Source organism: Monopterus albus, unplaced genomic scaffold (genome assembly GCF_001952655.1).
Source record: "Monopterus albus unplaced genomic scaffold, M_albus_1.0 scaffold47.1, whole genome shotgun sequence".
Classification (NCBI taxonomy): Eukaryota; Metazoa; Chordata; class Actinopteri; order Synbranchiformes; family Synbranchidae; genus Monopterus; species Monopterus albus.
In genome coordinates, this window is record NW_018127927.1 from 241,439 (window position 1) to 255,799 (window position 14,361).

The window sequence follows — 14,361 nt, forward strand, 5'->3', positions numbered from 1 at the left end:
ATGCAACCCAACACACACAGCATGAACCCAACAGTCATTTTTAACCCCTCAAAATACAACAATAACAAGAACCGTAAAACACAATGACTCAGGATTATACCACAATATTACGCTATTTACACATTCGCATAATGCTTGCCACTGCCACTAACCCTCCCGCTGGCTGGCATAGTTATCAAGTCTATCATCAAGTAAAGCTTCAAGTCTAGCAACGCCCATGCTTGCACACATTATAGCACAATTGTACACTAGCACATCCTCCCCTCTGCATTAGGTGTAGGCTTACCAACCATACTAATCTATGAACTTGTGAGTGTTGATAAACACTGCGATTTATTAACTAAACACAAGTCAAAGGACAACGGGCGGTTTTCAGAAAAGATATGGCGATTTTTGTTTAGGTTGCGTGTGAGATGGTATTTCAACAACCACGCCTGTTTTGAAACGATATCCTCTGCCGTGGAGGACGGGTACCCGATCAGCTGCGTCAAGTGAGAGCAAAACAATCACGGAATTATGACAATGTAAGCTCCAAAATAAAACTCAAGCGATTGCCTGAACACATGTTCATTAACGTAGGCTTTATTTTGAAAGCCTTTCACGGAAGTGCTAAATGTTATTGGGGGCGTGGAGCAACGGCACGAATGTTGTTAGGATTATTGAGTTGTCAGGAAAAGGGGGAGAAGTGTTTATACGTCAGTTTGGTTTTGCATGCTTCCAGTAGGTGTAGATACGCATTTTTTCTATAGGTGAAATGGGAAACTGTCACACCGTTGGACCAAACGAAGCCCTGGTGGTTTCAGGTAACATACGCGCGTTTTGGACGATGTTTTAGCTCATTGGGCTACTGGGCTGTGGGCTGGAAAGGCTCGACAGGCTCGACGAAAGGCTTACAACACTCTCATAGCTTACAACACTCTCATAGCTTGAAAAGGAGGGTTATTTTCAACCCACCAACCATGTAATTACAGTTACAGTAGTATTTGACAAGTACCCCTCACTCCGAAAGACATTTAACTTAGTGTGTATTTATCGGTTTGTCTATTCACGTTAAGTTTTGGCTCTTAATGGCAACTGAGAGGCAATCCGTTTACGAAGTTCATGTCTAAGCTAGGTTAGGCAATGGTGTTTTTTTTTTTTTTTTTTTTTACCAGAACTGTAATGTTCTCATTATAAATCTACCTTTTTTGTTCGATATTTTTCTGGAAATATAGCTAGATCATTGCTAAACGTGTTCAAGTCTTCCAGCAACATGTTTGTGGTAGGGATTGCGATCAGATTTAATTATACATTTATTCTTATTTTGGTTTCTAAGTGTAACTTTTGCTCAAGAAATTGCTTTCACTTGGGCATTTTATTATTAAAATCGCAGCCATTATCAAACGCAGTATAAGAACTGTAGAGAGGCCTGAAGTAACTAACCCGTTTATATTGTATCCCTTGAACAGTGGTGGCCGGATATGGCGCTTCTCTGCTGCAGGAGGAATAGACCTAGATTAATTAAACTGTAAGACAAACGGCTTGCTCCTGGTCCTTAGCTGATGTTTCTCAGAGCTGGACACAGTACACCCAGGACTTTTCTTAATTTCATGGGCTTCCGTAGGAAAAAATCCGTTTCAGTGTTTTGGTCCCTCATAATTAGTTTGTTCTGTTGTCCTCTTAATGCACGTTGTTATACATCCGTTGCAACCATTTGTTGTTGTAACTCATTCTGTACCCGGGGTCACTGATTTCTGTATCTATCATCAAGTAAAAGTAAAATCTTTGGCTGTGTTATCTCCATCTCTTTGACTTGTTTGTGCAGCTGGGCCCCTCAGTTTCAGTGGACTGGCATGGCTATATTATTATTATAAACCTATGACATTAGTGGTTTCTAATGTGAGTCGCAGTACAGCACCAAGAGACACAACAGTTAGAGTATGTATCAGCCCCATAAGGGCACTAATAAGCAGAGAACTGAAATTCAGAAAAATTAAATATGCCACAAGAAATATACAGTATCTATAACAAGTATGAGTGAAGCTACATATGTGCTATAGGCCCTGAAGATTTCAGACAATAATTCCACTTACCTTTCAGTGATCTTTCTCATATGTTCTTGCTGGATATTCCTTTAGCATGACCTGTTTTGGTTTATCTGTGTCATGGACAGGACTCAGTTTGCATGTGCAGTCCACCTGCTTTGACTTCATCCTGTTGGCTAAAGCTTGTGCTAGCACTGATACCTACATTATGTTCAACACTGACACAGTGGGTTTCTATCCCTGCACCATCTGGATGTGAGGTAGATTCAATCCACTCCTTTCTTTGGTGGCAGCAGATGAAATGAGCCATTTTCTGATATCCATCTTTAGCAAAATCCACTATTTTGTCAGTAACACAGTTAGCCATCTTCATGTACACACTCTTGCCTCTGCGTACCGGGGTCATCAGACTGACCTCTCCTGACTTAGTCATTAGTTGACATCCATCTACTGTTACTGCTTTTCAGTCTTTCAAATGATTTAGTATCACTTCTTTTAACAGATCACAGATGTTTTGACTTTACTTTTACTTGTAAAAGTATTTTACTTTGTAAAGTGTTGAAACACTGTGTCAGGACTTGAAATTTCACATCACATCAATCACCACAATCAGAATAAACACACACTGCAACACCAGAACATCTTATTCAAAGAGGCTTAGTAAGGAGCACATGTAATTGTTATACATCTTACCTGCTTAATTTGAGAGTACAAATACTTAAAATACAGTAATACACAAGAACCGCCAGTAGGAGAGGGGTAACTTCAAATCAGGAGACTGAACAGTGTCACCTGAAAGCAAGGGTGTGCTACATGCTACTGGTGCACCAGAGGAACAAACATTATGTGGCCGTGATTGGAAGATGGAAGTGGTTTGTGTTTTTTGACTTGCTAAACAGCACATGATCATAGAAACCACATGCAGAACTTGAAAACTGGGTCGTTATCTGATAGCTCTTTGTCAGTGGTTTACCCTATTTTGGTCAAACATCAAATCTGCTACTGCAAGTAGAAATATAGCAGTGTGCATTTATGTATCACTATGAAGGTATTCCTTCCAGCAATATGTTGTATTAATTCATTAGGTATGTCTACGTGCTAAACAGCACATGATCATAGAAACCACATGCAGAACTTGAAAACTGGGTCGTTGTCTGATAGCTCTTTGTCAGTGGTTTACATTATTTTGGTCAAACATCAAATCTGCTACTGCAAGTAGAAATATAGCAGTGTGCATTTATGTATCATTATGAAGGTATTCCTTCCAGCGATATGTTGTATTAATTCATTAGGTATGTCTATGTGCTTGCATCATGTGTGGACGTGCTAAAACTCCACACAGAATTTTGTTTTACAGTTGTTTATAAGGAAGTTGTCAGTTAAGGTCATTAGCTGGTCAAATGAAAGGACTAAACATGCTGTAAATGTTTTATTACAAACTGATGCTGCTACAGTTTTTTCTACATTGACTAGTCATGTGATGTCCGTTTTCTCTGTGTTGTTCCAAAGGTGGCTGCTGTGGCTCAGATCAGAAGACATATGTTGTTGGGGGCTGGGCCTGGGCCTGGTGGCTCATCTCTGACATCCAGAGGTAAGACATGTCTGTTCTGGGAAATGCCACATTTCAAAATGCTTCTTGTACACAGTATGCCTTACTAAAACGCACTCAGACTCTGTGTCCCTTACCAATCAGCATTTTTTCTTTTTTGCCTGTTATCGTCCATTAGTTTTGTCCAGGGAGAGAAATCTGGACAAGTAGTGGTCAGACTTCTGTAGCTTTTTTGGTTGTCTTGGTTACCTCCTGAGTGTTACTCTAATGCCACCATTAGGTCTCAACATGTCCACTTGTGGAGCAAGATATATCAAAACCTATTGATCAGTGGGCCTTTACATTTGTTTAGTACATTTATAACAATAATCACCTTTATTGGCCAAGTATGTTACACACGCAAGGAATTTGTCTCTGGTACAAAACTGAGGCAGACATCTGCGGTGCCAACTCAAACACACATACACCAATGATGGTGCTGCTCTGGCCATTGGGAATAACTTGAGGTTCAGTGTCTTGCCCAAGAACACTTCAACGTGTGGACTGGGGAGAGCGGGACTCGAGCCGCCGACCTTCCCTGAGCCACAGCCACCCCATAAAATGGAAAGAGCAGAAAAATAAAAAATGCAAATATACACACAGTATAATATGCCATAATTTATAAAGCAGATGTGATTTAAGGATAAGGCTAATATTATAGTCTATATTTTTGTGAACAAATCAAATAAAAAGAACAAACCAACAATGAATTGATCCTACTCAGATGTATGTGTGTGTAGCCAGATTTATAGTCACATCAGAAAGTATCAAGGCCCCTTTGCTTTTTGCATTTTTTATTGTGTTGTGGATTTAATTTTAAATGGTTAACATTGCAGTTTTTACTCATCAGTCTATATACAACCCATAATATGACAAAGTGAAACTTTTTTTTTTTTTTTTTTTACAAATTTAATAAAAATCAAACACTGAAATTTGTCATTTACAAATATATTCAGACTCTTAATTCGGGACTTAATAGAAACTCCTTTTGCAGCAGTTGCAACATCCACTCTTATTACACACCTGAACTTGGGCCATTTATACTATTCTCGCTCTCCCTGGCAGATCCTCCCAACCTCCATTAGACTGGATGGGAGGTGTCTGTTTTGCCATCTTCTGATTGCTCCACAGATGCTCTCTGGGGTTTAAATCTGGACTTTGTCTGGGCTGCTCAGGGACAGTCAGAGACTTGTCCTGCAGCCACTCTAGTGTTGCCTTGGCTGTCTGCTTCAGGTCATTGTTGTGTGGAAAGGTGAACTGTCGTACCAGTCTCAGATCACTGCACTTTGGAGCAGGTTTTCTTCAAGGACCTCTCTGTATTTTAGCTGCATTCATCGTTCCGTCAGTTCTGACCTGTCTCTGCTGCTGAGAAGCACCCCCATTGCATGATGCTGCCACCATGCTTCACCGTAGAGATGGTCTTAGCAGGTGATGAGCAATGCCTGGTGTTCAGAGTGCCATAGTGCCTGGCTATGGCTGGATAGTTGTCTTTTCAGCAGGTTCTTCATCTCTGCAGAGGACTTCTGAAGTTCTGTTTGAGTGACTGTTGGGTTCCTGGTCACCTCTCTGACCAAAGCCCTTCTTGTCCAGTTACTCAGTTGGGTCAAACAGCTTAATCTAGGAAGAGTCCTGCTGGTTCCAAACTTCTTCCAGTTCACAGTTGCTGAGGACGCTGTGCACCTGGGAACACTCAAAGCTCTAGAAATGGTTTTATACATTTGCTCTGATTGAAGCCTTATCACAGAGGTCAACAGAGTTCCTTGGATGTCATATTGTAATTTTTGTCCTGACATGAAGTGTGAATTATGGGACCTATATACACAGGTGTGTGCCTTCTTAGGTGGACTCCAAACAGGTTCTGAACACATCTCAAGGCAGAATATTGCATTGTTGGTTTTGGGCTTTTCATGGGATTTGTTGACAGGAAAACCAAATATAATGACTTGACTTAACATGATTTATCTTTTAACATTTGAGAATAACTTTTTTTTTTGTTTGTTTTTGTGTTTTGCCTGTTTTGTATAGGGAGTGTCAATAATGTTGAAGTGTTAAATTTGGCTTTGCACATACCCTGAAAATTTATCTTTCATTAAGACGGGAATGTTTTATCTCTCCTTTGTATCCATGTACAGCTCAACGAAAAATATGCAAGTCAGTAACGGTGAATCGAGACGTAACATCAATATTAAAACTAAAGCTTAACAAATGTGTTAAGATAGCAGCTCACTGGTGCTGCTTTTAAATTCAGCTCAACTGAGCCAGCTTGAGAGATAATGCTGGAAAGATAAACAGGTGGTACATAATGGCAAGGTCAGGGAAAGTTACAAACCTAATATGTGCAAAACAGTAACTGCGCACCTCATGGTGAGTTGGACTCTTGACCCAGAAACAAAAAAGTAAAAACAAACACAAAAGAAGTTGTTACTTGTTTGATATTATACAGTACAAATAATAAATTATATAATTGTTTCTCTGCTAGTGCTTCAAATCAGAAAACAAGATCTTTAGTCTGATCTTAATCTAGTCAAGTCTAAATCAGCTGAAATAATGAAAATTAAAAGGAGGTGAACTCTATGGAATAACCTGGACTAACCCACTGTAAAATACAGAGTAGAATAGAATAGAATAGCTTTGAAATTTAAGATGCAATCCTTCTGTGCATAAATTATAAAAGAGCTACAATAGTTTTAAAAACCTAAAAGACGGTATAAATATAAATAATGATTGTCTAAAAACATCCTAAAACACACCTCCCCCAACACATTTTCACATTTTAGTGGGACTGTTGCACGATTCCAATATATCAACACATCATAGTGGATATGTTGTGGAAAGTATCAGGCATTTGGTGTGGCTATGGCTCTGGGATAAAAGCTGTTTTTAAGTCTACTTGTCCGTGTTTTGATTGCCCAGTATCGTCGGCCAGAAGGCAGCAGTTCAAACAGATTGTGTCTGGGGTAGGAATGGTCTCTCAGAATGGTATGAGCTTTATTGAGGCAGCAAGTGCTATACAATACTACCTACTCTTAAAAATCTCCAAGTGAGGCAGCTTTTGTTTGCAATGAAACTGTTTACAGAATCTGGGCTTACACAGTACATGTGGCCAGAGTTTGAGTGACCACAAATTTAGACTGTACTGCCAAAATGATGGGAAATTGTTTAAAGCCTGTTTTTAAGTGTATTTATTTTTCACTTAAAGCCTCAACCCGCAGTTGCTTGAGATGTTTCTCTCCCACCTCCAAACATGTAGCTTTTAGAAAGCCATCTGTGACAGTGCACAGTAATCCTTTTAAAATGAACTAACCTGTGTTAATATTCTTTGTCTCTGAACCTTCTGGCTTTAAATATTTTTTTATTTGGTGTTTGCCTGCCTCTGTTTTCTCTTTGCACACCCACTTTGGTTTGTCTGGTGTTGATCTCACCCTGTGCCAGCTCTGGTGTGTCTCTGTGAGGTTACCCATTTTCCATCAAGTGCTACGCTTTGTCTGTAGTTGCTAGGAAACGTAATGGTAGACCACGGCAACAAAATAAAGCTGATGTACGGCAGGATTTCTAAATCCTCATTTAAAGACAAGCCGTCCCAGGATTCTCCTTTCATCTATTTTTATGCTGCAGTTTGGTCAACATCTTGCATGTTTTTTTGGAAGATGAGAACGGAAGAGATGCCCCAGCTCCTTTCCACAGTACTGACCACTACTGCTAAAAGCCATGTGCATAAGCCACTACCCTGACAGCATTATAAAAGCACAGAGAGACAGTGTGGCTTCCTGTTTTGTGATGCTGTAATCATGTTAATGTCCAGCTCTGGGACTTATTGATTCAGTTCTCCTGGAAAGACAGGGGAAGGTGGAGCTAGTAACCTGAGTTTCCCTTTCCAAGTTTTGCTGCAAGCAGCCTCCCATGTCTTGGACTCCAACAGAAATGAATCTGAGTCAGTATTTATGTAAAAACAAAAGAAAACAACCTTCGGATGTTTTATCATTTTGCAAACATAATCTCACATAAACCATCCAGATGAACTAGTATTAAAGTGGAGAAAAGTAATTTTTTGTGGGGGACATTCCTGTATAATCTCCATATAAATATAATCTTGTAGAGTCTCTAGGGTCAAGAATCCTGTCAGCACTGGCTTGGATCCTACACTCTGCCTCAGTTTATTTAAGAATGTATGAACAGACAGAGACTAGAGGAAGCTTGTGTGTTAAACCATCAGAACAGGAGTTCAGGTTGTGTCTTTTACCCTCTCCCTCTATTCTCTCCATTATGAGCTTGGCTACTGACACTCATAACAGCTGTTGTCCAACTTACTGTTTTGCCTCTGCTATTCCCGTCTGCTTGCCTGCATAGAATGTCTCTGGAGGTTATGACCATCCTCTGTCGCTGTGAGAATATCGAAACCTCGGAGGGTGTTCCCCTGGATGTGACAGGGGTGGCTCAGGTAATGCATTTCTAAAGACCGAAAACAAAACAAAATACAAGAGCAGTGGCTGGTGCTGGAGACCGAAGGAAGACACAAGAGTCTGGTTCAACTAAAAAGCTAACATTGTCTATGTTTGTCTGGTTTTTCCTCATCTTCATGGTTTTTTCTTCTGCAGTCAAAGGGAGATAATCCGGCGTCACTAACTTGGGCTTTGCCATAAAGCTGAATTCTGAGTCACCAATGGCAACGGGGTCACTAAATGAATGCTATAGAAATTACTAAAAAGAGGATATAAGATTTGCTGAATACAAATGAGTTATTTGAAATTAGCAGCATATGAAAATGATTATGACCAAAACCTAAATCCCAAGATCATTTGTATGTGCATAGCATGTCACTTTGCTCCGTTGTTAGTGATCTGGAGTCCTTGGGTGAATGGTTTCACTTTGCCCTGTTTATTTGTTTATTTATTTCCATATGTTCTGGTCCTTCCCTTCATTTGTTGTCCTTCCAACCATGTCAGTTTTTTATTTTATATTTTTCCACATTCTTCACAGGATAACGCTTGAGATTATGACCCTGCAGCCCAAGTGTGAGGATGTAGAGACAGCGGAGGGTGTAGCTATTACTGTCACTGGGGTGGCTCAGGTAAATCACCACACTTTTCTGGGAATGCCAGTTCAGAATCCACAAACCCACACATCCCCCTGTCCTCCTTTCCACTGGTATCGCCCCATAATCACAGCAGCAGTGGTTTTTGATACAGAGGGCTCATGTTGAGATGCACACCTATCTTGTTATTGCTACACCAAGATAGATGTTGAGTCAAAGTGTTGTCTGCATGATTTACCCTCCTGTCTGGGCAGAGTACACCTTGTTAAGCTTAAGTGACCCAGCATGCGCTCAGACTGACAGAAGCACAGTCAAGAAGATGCAGCCTCCTTATTTACTTAGGTTGGCCCTGGCAGTCTGTGTCTGATAAGCCTTCAGACTAGATGTCCTGCTTCATATTTGATCATCTCACTGGTACCTGTAACAGCATGCCCACACCAAAGTAGCTCTTGCATTTTGTTGACACTGTATAATTTTCAGTCTGAACTTGGTCCTAAAGTAATAGGAGAAGGGGTCTGTGGAGAGCCAGGTTTTATGTGACAGTCCCAGTGTTTTGTTTTTTCTTTTGTTTGTGGGTGTGGCACTGTTTGGTAGTTTGATCCTGGTCACTGACCAAATGTATGTTCTGTTAGCCTTTAAAGAGAAACTCCACCTTAAAATAAGCTTACTATACACTGATAGGCCACTTTATTGGGTAACCTGTATAATTCTATGCAATTCAAAGCAACACTTCCACCATGTCATCTGTGTTTATGATGCTCAAAATGTTTGTTTTTGGTGAAATTGTCATTGTATACATTCAATTATATGTTGACTATTGAGGTGATAGTTAAAGGTGGTGTTGTACTAAGTTCTATTCAGAGGTGTTCCTAATATTCTGACCCTTTCATATATGTAGCTGGGGAGGGCAAAAATATAGAGCCACCTCTAAATATAATGTAGTCCAATACAACACCACCTTTAACTATGATCTCAATAATAAACATATAATTGATTTTATACATTTGACAATTTCACCAAAGACTGAAACATTTTGAGCTTTATAAACATGGATGTTAAGGCAGATGTGCTGCATTGAATTGCATACAATTGCACAGCTGTGACTTTTAAAGCGGCCAGTGAGTGTATATATTGAATATTTCCATAGTCGAGTTCGGCTAAGAACCCTTACACAATAAAGGTTAGCAACAAGAAGAACATGGACACAAACTACATAACAGTCATATTCTTTACTTGCAGTGTAGTGCTTTTCACGAGCAGCAGGTGATTACTTGCAAGCTAAAATACTATAGTGGAAAAAACAATTTAAAAAAATGCTATTGTATTAATGTGGCCTTTCTCAAGATTGACAACTTTCTGCATAAGCTGCAGTCACTTATTAGCAGTTTGATTCCTGGCTTGTCCAGTCCACATGTCGAAGTGTCCTTGAGCAAGACACTGAACCCCTAGTTGCTCCCGGTGACGTCACCGGTGCATGAATGTGTGTGTGCTTGGATGTGCAAATGAGTGAATGGCCAAATAGTGTGGAAGCGCTTTGAGTCTGCTGCAATGCATAAAAAAGCGCTATACAAGTATAAGGCCATTTATATTTCTCCTGCCAAGACCAGTATATAATGTATGTTATAGCCAACATACATGGAGTAAATAAAGGCATGTACTACCAAGAACCAGATGGGCTAAAGAACAGCTTTTAGTTTTTAGATTTTAATTTGGCATTAGGTTCTGCTGTAGCTACACTGTAGGCTGCACTGTCTACTGACGTGCAAATACTCTAAAATGGAAGTGCATGTGGTGTTGATAGTGGCTACTACAGAGTTACCGAGTTCTGTTTAAGGCTGCAAGAACTGTGACTGGTCAGCTTGGACTGCCTGTGGTTGTCTCCTACAAGTTTTTAGTTAGGTTAAAAGGTAAAAGGAACATTCTCCTTGTTACTCTGTTTAATAATGTAATTAAAACACAGTGTACAATCCATTCATCTAGTGTTGCAGTGGCTTTATCAGTGCCAGAGTCACTGAAATACAAATCAGAACCTGTGCTATAGGTATCTAAGGCGTGGTTAAAGTTTGTGTCAGTTACAAAAACATGTTTACGTGGTGTTTTCACCACACCACGTGTTGCCTAAGTTCAAACCATAAACAAATGTAACAAGTAAAATCTTTTTTTTTTTTTTTTATGGTGGATTTTCTCATTAAGAACTCATTATATACCACAATCTTCTGCATTTCTGTGAATATTCTTCTCTTGTTTGTTTCTCCCTGTTTTATCAGTTCTGTATTTTGGCCAGAGTTAGTGTTTTTCTCCTCTGTGTTCCTACATGCATCTTGACACTGAGCCCACTGAGCTGAACAGGCCCTCACTCTCACACAGTTCACTTCAGAGCAAGGTTCATCATGCCACCATACGAGTGGTCCAACCTAAACCAAAGCCATTATGCAGTGTATGCCCCATGGCAACAGTAGTAGTAGTAGTAGTAGTAGTAGTAGTAGTAGTAGTGTGTTCTTCTTAAATTAAAGACATATGTTTAAACTCAGAGTGATGAACACAGCAGAAGTAATTTAAAAGAACAAAAAAAAAAGTTAAATTAAATTTTACATTCCTTTAAATTTGAAGCAAACGAGATCAGATTATTAATCTGAATATTGTTTTCACTTCACTATACCAACTGGGTAGAAATCAGTCTTTAACTTAAATCAAATTTTGCCTCATCACTTTCAGTAGGAGCGATTTTGCCTACTGGTTGATCGGCAGTAAAACCACATCATTTGAAAGACATGAATAATCCATCACCTTTAAAAAAAAAAAAAAAAAACATTCTGGCCTTGGACCAAAAACTTGATTTGAGTGAACAGTGTGGGTGCCATTGTTTTCCTGTCACATTTCTTGTGTTTGTGCTTTTGTATCCTGAACTGACTGTTTGGAGGAGGCAGGAGGAAGGGTGGTGTCAGAGGGATGGGGGGAGCTGGGGTATGAGGTCAGAAGTTAAGGGAAAGAAATTACCATAGCACATAAGCCTATATTCCAGTCTCAGATGCGGCACAGCTCCCTATGCTGTCTGTTTGGGCTGGCCTGCAGCCTTTTCCGTTTTCAGATGTGCATTTCCTTGGAATAACATTCATCTTCCCTGACATTGTGTTGCCCTCATCCCTGGTAAGAATGCATGTTGCAGAACAAACCCATGTGCAGACCTCTCGCTGAAGGACCCAGCTCACTTTTTCTTGCAGCTCCAGTGGAGTACAACATCACCCAAAACCTTATACCTTTCTTAAAATTTCTTCACTGTATAAGTAACATCTCTTACTGTCACTGACTACTCTTGTAAACCTATCACTGCCCTGATTCTCCCTTTTTTGATCATTTTCCCTCTAGTTATTTTCTTCTTCACTCAGTTTTCTATTTAGTACATTTTTTTTGCTTTCCAACAGTAAATTTCTGCACTACATTAGTCCAGCTCAGATATTGGGTTTTATTCACTCTAATGTAGAGTGAAACAGTGACTTTAAATATGTGCATCAAGAAGTATTAGACTGCCATTTTCATTACAAGTTTATGCTTTGATCGTCATAAATCCCAGAATTTGACAACTGATTTACAACCCCAAATCGGAAAAAGTTCAAATGGTATGTAAATTCAAAACTACAACTGAAAATGCTGATTTGTAAATCATCTGTGTCCTGTATCACATACACAACAATACAGCAGCACATTATTTGATGTGATACCTCATCAATTTGATTCTTTGTTCTAAAACACAACAAAAATTGGGATGGTTGCATTTCAGGGCCAATAATGAGGTAAAACAATGAAATGATAATTCCATCTGAAACAGGTGATGTCAGCAGGTGACTGCAATCATGATTTGGTACAGAAGTGGCATCCAGGAAAGGCCGAGCCCTTTAGGAGCATAGATAGGCAGAGGATCACTGTCAGGAATCGGTGCGTGGAGCTGCCGATAATGTCGAGGGGTGAACTCAATTAAAGAGCCAGACAAGGATAAGAACGATACAAAGAACTACGTAAACACGAGACACACTCAGGTCATAGCCAGCAAACTTACACAGCCGAGGAATCCACAAATGAGAGGTCAGAGAGGGAAGTCCAACAATCCATACACAGAAAGCAGTCTGAATCAAGAGGGCAAGGCAGAACACAATGGTCAAAAACACAATCAAATAGGAAATATAGGCACAAGAAGGAGGAAGGAAGAGAAGAAAAAAAAAAAAAAACCGCTGGAAAGTCTGACATGACTTAAAGAACAATCTGGCAGCTTCCCACAGGGTGAGAAGCTGCTATATACTGTTTTTAGCAGGTGTGGGTAATCAGAAGCAGGTGAAACCAATTTGGATAATGAGCTAAAGTTCCCGGGAGTCAGGGTGAGCTGGGGACAGGAAGTAGTATCAAAATAAAAGCATGATAGGAAGCAAACGGGACAGAATCATGACAGATCACCAGTTTACCAACATATGTGTGAGGAAAATTATTGAAATGTTTAAAAACAATGTACCTGAAAGACAGATAGGAAGGGATTTGGATATGTTACCTTATTTTTGCCAAAATAATGATGCACAAGTTTGATGAACTTGCACCTGAAATTTTCAAAACAACCCAGGCTTTATTCATCCATGTCACAGACAGATTATTTTTGTCAATTCTACTTGTGTGTTGTTGATGTCTGTCTAAATGTTACACTTACCTTTGTACTTTCAGCTGTTTTTTTTCTCTGTTATATTGCTGAGGTTAAATGAAAAGAAAACGGTGATGTTTAATAAAGAGTTTGTGCAGATTCTCAGTCATCCAGGTCATAGTAAGCTGAAAAAACTTAGGAAAAAATCTACTGGATCAGTTCAGAACTGATAAAGCCTCCTGGATGAGAGGTGAAACGTCTTCGACCTAGAAATCTAGCCAGGTTGATTTTTTTCTAAGTTTTTTCAGCTTAGTAAAGAGTTATTGAATAATATCACTAAAGTCAGTATATGTCATAGTTTTCATGTGTGCCACACCTGTGTGTGCCTGTGTTTGTGGATGTGTGTTGAGCTGATGATGTTTGTCCACACTGGTCCCAGGTGAAGGTGATGACCGAAAAGGAACTGCTGGGCTTCGCTTGCGAACAGTTCCTGGGGAAAACAGTCATAGAGATCAAGAGCGTCATCCTGCAGACTCTCGAGGGTCACCTGCGTGCCATCCTCGGTGGGTAGCTTCTCCAAGCTGCGTGTGTATTGCTTGTGTGTTTGTTCAGTTTCTGGGTTTCCGGGTTGCAAACATTGCAATTTCCGGGTTGCAAGCGAGAGCAGACGTCTTTACTGCTCCTCTTGTCTGTTCTACGATTTTTCACATCTTCTGCATTTTCAAGTCTTTGAACAAATTCTACAACTATTAAAATGCCTCCAAGAGGGAAAAGAGCTAATAAATCAGAAGCGAATGAGGATGTCAAAGCAGAAGTGGATTATATTTCAGCGGCGCAAGTAACAGAGATGTTGAGTCAGCAGAAGCAGATGTACACCGCACTGTTGAGCCAACAACAAGATAACTTCAAAGGTTTTGTGCAACTACTTATGGAGACAAATAACAAGAGACTCGACGACATGACCAGAGAAATACAGGAGATAAAAACGAGTTTGCAGTTTACCCAGCGAGATGTGGATGTGATTAAAGCAGCCATGGGTGAACAGAAAATACAAACCAAGGAAACAAGGGATGATGTCTACAAAACTTGTGAGAGT

General features: G+C 39.9%; 1 protein-coding gene across 5 annotated transcripts in view; it reads left to right on the plus strand.

Moving 5' to 3' along the window:
• Nucleotides 1-14,361, plus strand: part of LOC109960467 (flotillin-2a) — a 33,809-nt gene that overhangs the window by 6,795 nt on the left and 12,653 nt on the right. The window contains exons 1-4 of one of the 5 annotated variants that reach the window (XM_020600598.1): nt 633-803; nt 3,534-3,615; nt 7,960-8,050; nt 13,705-13,828. In XM_020600598.1, coding sequence (XP_020456254.1) covers nt 755-803; nt 3,534-3,615; nt 7,960-8,050; nt 13,705-13,828 — 346 coding nt within the window. In that variant the 5' untranslated portion in view covers nt 633-754. Of the gene's footprint in view, nt 1-632; nt 804-3,533; nt 3,616-7,959; nt 8,051-8,589; nt 8,681-13,704; nt 13,829-14,361 lie in introns of those variants that run through there. The other 4 variants (XM_020600597.1, XM_020600601.1, XM_020600599.1 and 1 more) reach the window with 4 other exon arrangements.